Source organism: Vicia villosa, linkage group LG2 (assembly GCF_029867415.1).
Source record: "Vicia villosa cultivar HV-30 ecotype Madison, WI linkage group LG2, Vvil1.0, whole genome shotgun sequence".
Taxonomy (NCBI): domain Eukaryota; kingdom Viridiplantae; phylum Streptophyta; class Magnoliopsida; order Fabales; family Fabaceae; genus Vicia; species Vicia villosa.
This window is the reverse complement of record NC_081181.1, coordinates 90,725,870-90,728,432: the sequence shown is the minus strand read 5'-3', so window position 1 is coordinate 90,728,432 and position 2,563 is coordinate 90,725,870. Positions and strand designations below refer to the sequence as shown.

Here is a 2,563-nt window from a genome sequence, read left to right as displayed (position 1 = left end):
TAGCATACATATTTTCACCCCTAATTCAGACTAATAGACTGTACGAATTATGATTTTTTTTAAAATAATATATTTGATAATTTTGAATTTTTTTACAAAAGTTCATAAGCCTCCTATCTTTATATTATCACTTCAAAATTAAAATAATTAAAAAATAAATAAAAAATTGAAAAATGTTATTTGAAAGTAAACGGGGCCTTAAAAGTAAACCTCTACAATTAATACTTATGAATAAAATGAGAGGAAATATTCAATCTTATTTTATAAAATAAATTTTAGTCTCAAATTAAGTTAGAGTTAATATTCTTGTACCTACTCCTTTAATCCAGCATCAACAAAGAAGTACATCTCGAGCTCCTTCTTTACAAAAGAAGACATCATAAAGAAAAAATTAAAGAAGCAACAAAATAATTGTCTTCATGATTTTTCTTTTTTTACTGATAATATAACAATTTTCATTTCTAAATTTTATCTTATGACAGTTTTTATTTCTAAATTTAATCTTATGACAATTTTCATTTCTTAATTTCCCCAAAGAAAGAGTTCAGACTGTAACAAATCATAATAATTAGCTCTTTCATCTTCAAGTTCCCATAACTTATCACATAAAGAAGAAGAAAATTCATCTCCACCGTTAAATCCATACTCTTCACCTCCAAATCCAACTAGCCCATAATAATCTCCACTACTGCTTGGAATTCCAAGTTCATCATCAGAGGCTTGAAGAAGATGTCTCATCACTTTTAATTTCTCATCATCTTCCTCCTCTTCTTTCAAAACATGTTGAGAAGAAGTGCTAGAAAAACAAGAAAGGGCAGAATCGTCTTCTAAAGTATTGCAACCAAAAGAAGTGAGGTTATTTTGGTCATTTTGTGATATCAAAAGGGTATCTTGGTAATTGTTGGAGGAACAAGTTATTTCTTGTTGGAGAGTTGTCATCATAGGAGAGAGGTCTTGTGTGGTGGATTCCTCTTCCTCTAAATCAAGAAGTGAGAGTATATGGTTGTAGGGTTTGTGTCTCTTTGAGGATTCTTCAAAATCCAAATCTTTTTCTATTTGGGCTTCTCTAGGTCTTTTTGGTATTCCACTTTTCTCCATTTATTTCTAACAAGAAATATTGTGAAGAAAAAAATAAATAAAAGAGAGAATAGAATGGTATAGAAAGTTAGAAGAAAGTAGGGTTATGAAGAAATGAAGGGTGGAAACATTTATATATAGGTGAGGAGAGAGATGGAGTAATAGTAATGGTCAAAATATTGGTAAATGGAAACGAACGGTTTAATGGGAAGACTATTTCATAATTGATTTCTAGACCTTTCTAATTTCTTTTATATATATATATATATATATATATATATATATATATATATATATATATATATATATATATATATATATATATATATATATATATATATATATATATATATATATATATATATATATATATATATATATAGTATATAGGAGAGAAAAAAAAGATTCATCTATAATTTCCACCATTTATTTTAAAATCCAGTGGTTCAGATTCATTCTCACATTCTCATATAAATATGTCATTCTCATATGATATGCGCTATATATATATATATATATATATATATATATATATATATATATATATATATATATATATATATATATATATATATATATATATATATATATATATATAATTTACTAACCTACCAATTTAAAATTTTAAAAATAAACAAAAGATATTTTAAATTTGAATATTTGCTCAAAAACTTTATTTGGATTGATAAAATCAGATAAAAGAGAATATGATTAAATTGAATGAAATACTATTCTATTACCTTAATTATTTAAAATTAGATGCAATAAAATATAATAGAATAATATATATTCCATTTTATTTTATCACTTACCATTATTTTTTTCTCTTTAATTTAAAAAGAATTGAAAAGAATGAACTAATAACCTTCTTCCATCTTAAAATTTCTAAACAACAAATAAATATTATGCTCCATCTCATTTTGCTTAGTTTCATTTTATATTGTCTAAAGATGGCTTAAGGGTGACCAATCGAGACTTTTTATATTTTAGTTTGAATAATTTGATAAAGTTAGGTTGTTGAACATCTTGTTAGAATAATTTGATTAGAGTGGTGGAGAAAAAAAATGCCAAAAATGCCTAGAAAATTTCAAAAACACAAATAAATAAATTAAAGAAAGAAAGAAAAGGAAAAGTAATAAAAAAAAAGCCAATTCTTGGACATGGATTTGACGTGGTGTCGTGTAGCCTTTTCGCATGGGCCAATTCTTGTACACCCCTATTTATGGGTTAGTGTTCCTTTGAGTTACTATCAACTTTAGATTTTATATGGATGGAGATTCTTGTGGCACCGACGATTATGAATTGTGATGGGAAAGTGTGTGGCACATTGCCTTTTACTTTTACAAGTATTTGTACATTTTTTGTTTGACTTTTAGAAAGACTAACAATTATAGAAGAGTAGAATTGATTTTGAGGGATTTTAAGATGTTTGGTTAAACAAAAGTAGAATTGATTCTATCTTTAGAATTGATACTTCTTGAAGTTA

General features: G+C 25.6%; 1 protein-coding gene across 1 annotated transcript; it reads right to left on the bottom strand.

Moving 5' to 3' along the window:
- Nucleotides 1-239: 239 nt before the first annotated feature.
- On the bottom strand, nt 240-1,201 carry LOC131646408 (uncharacterized). Its single transcript, XM_058916444.1, has one exon. The coding sequence runs from the start codon at nt 1,096-1,098 to the stop codon at nt 523-525; it is 576 nt and encodes a 191-aa protein (XP_058772427.1). The 5' UTR covers nt 1,099-1,201; the 3' UTR covers nt 240-522.
- Between the last annotated feature and the right edge of the window lie 1,362 nt (nt 1,202-2,563).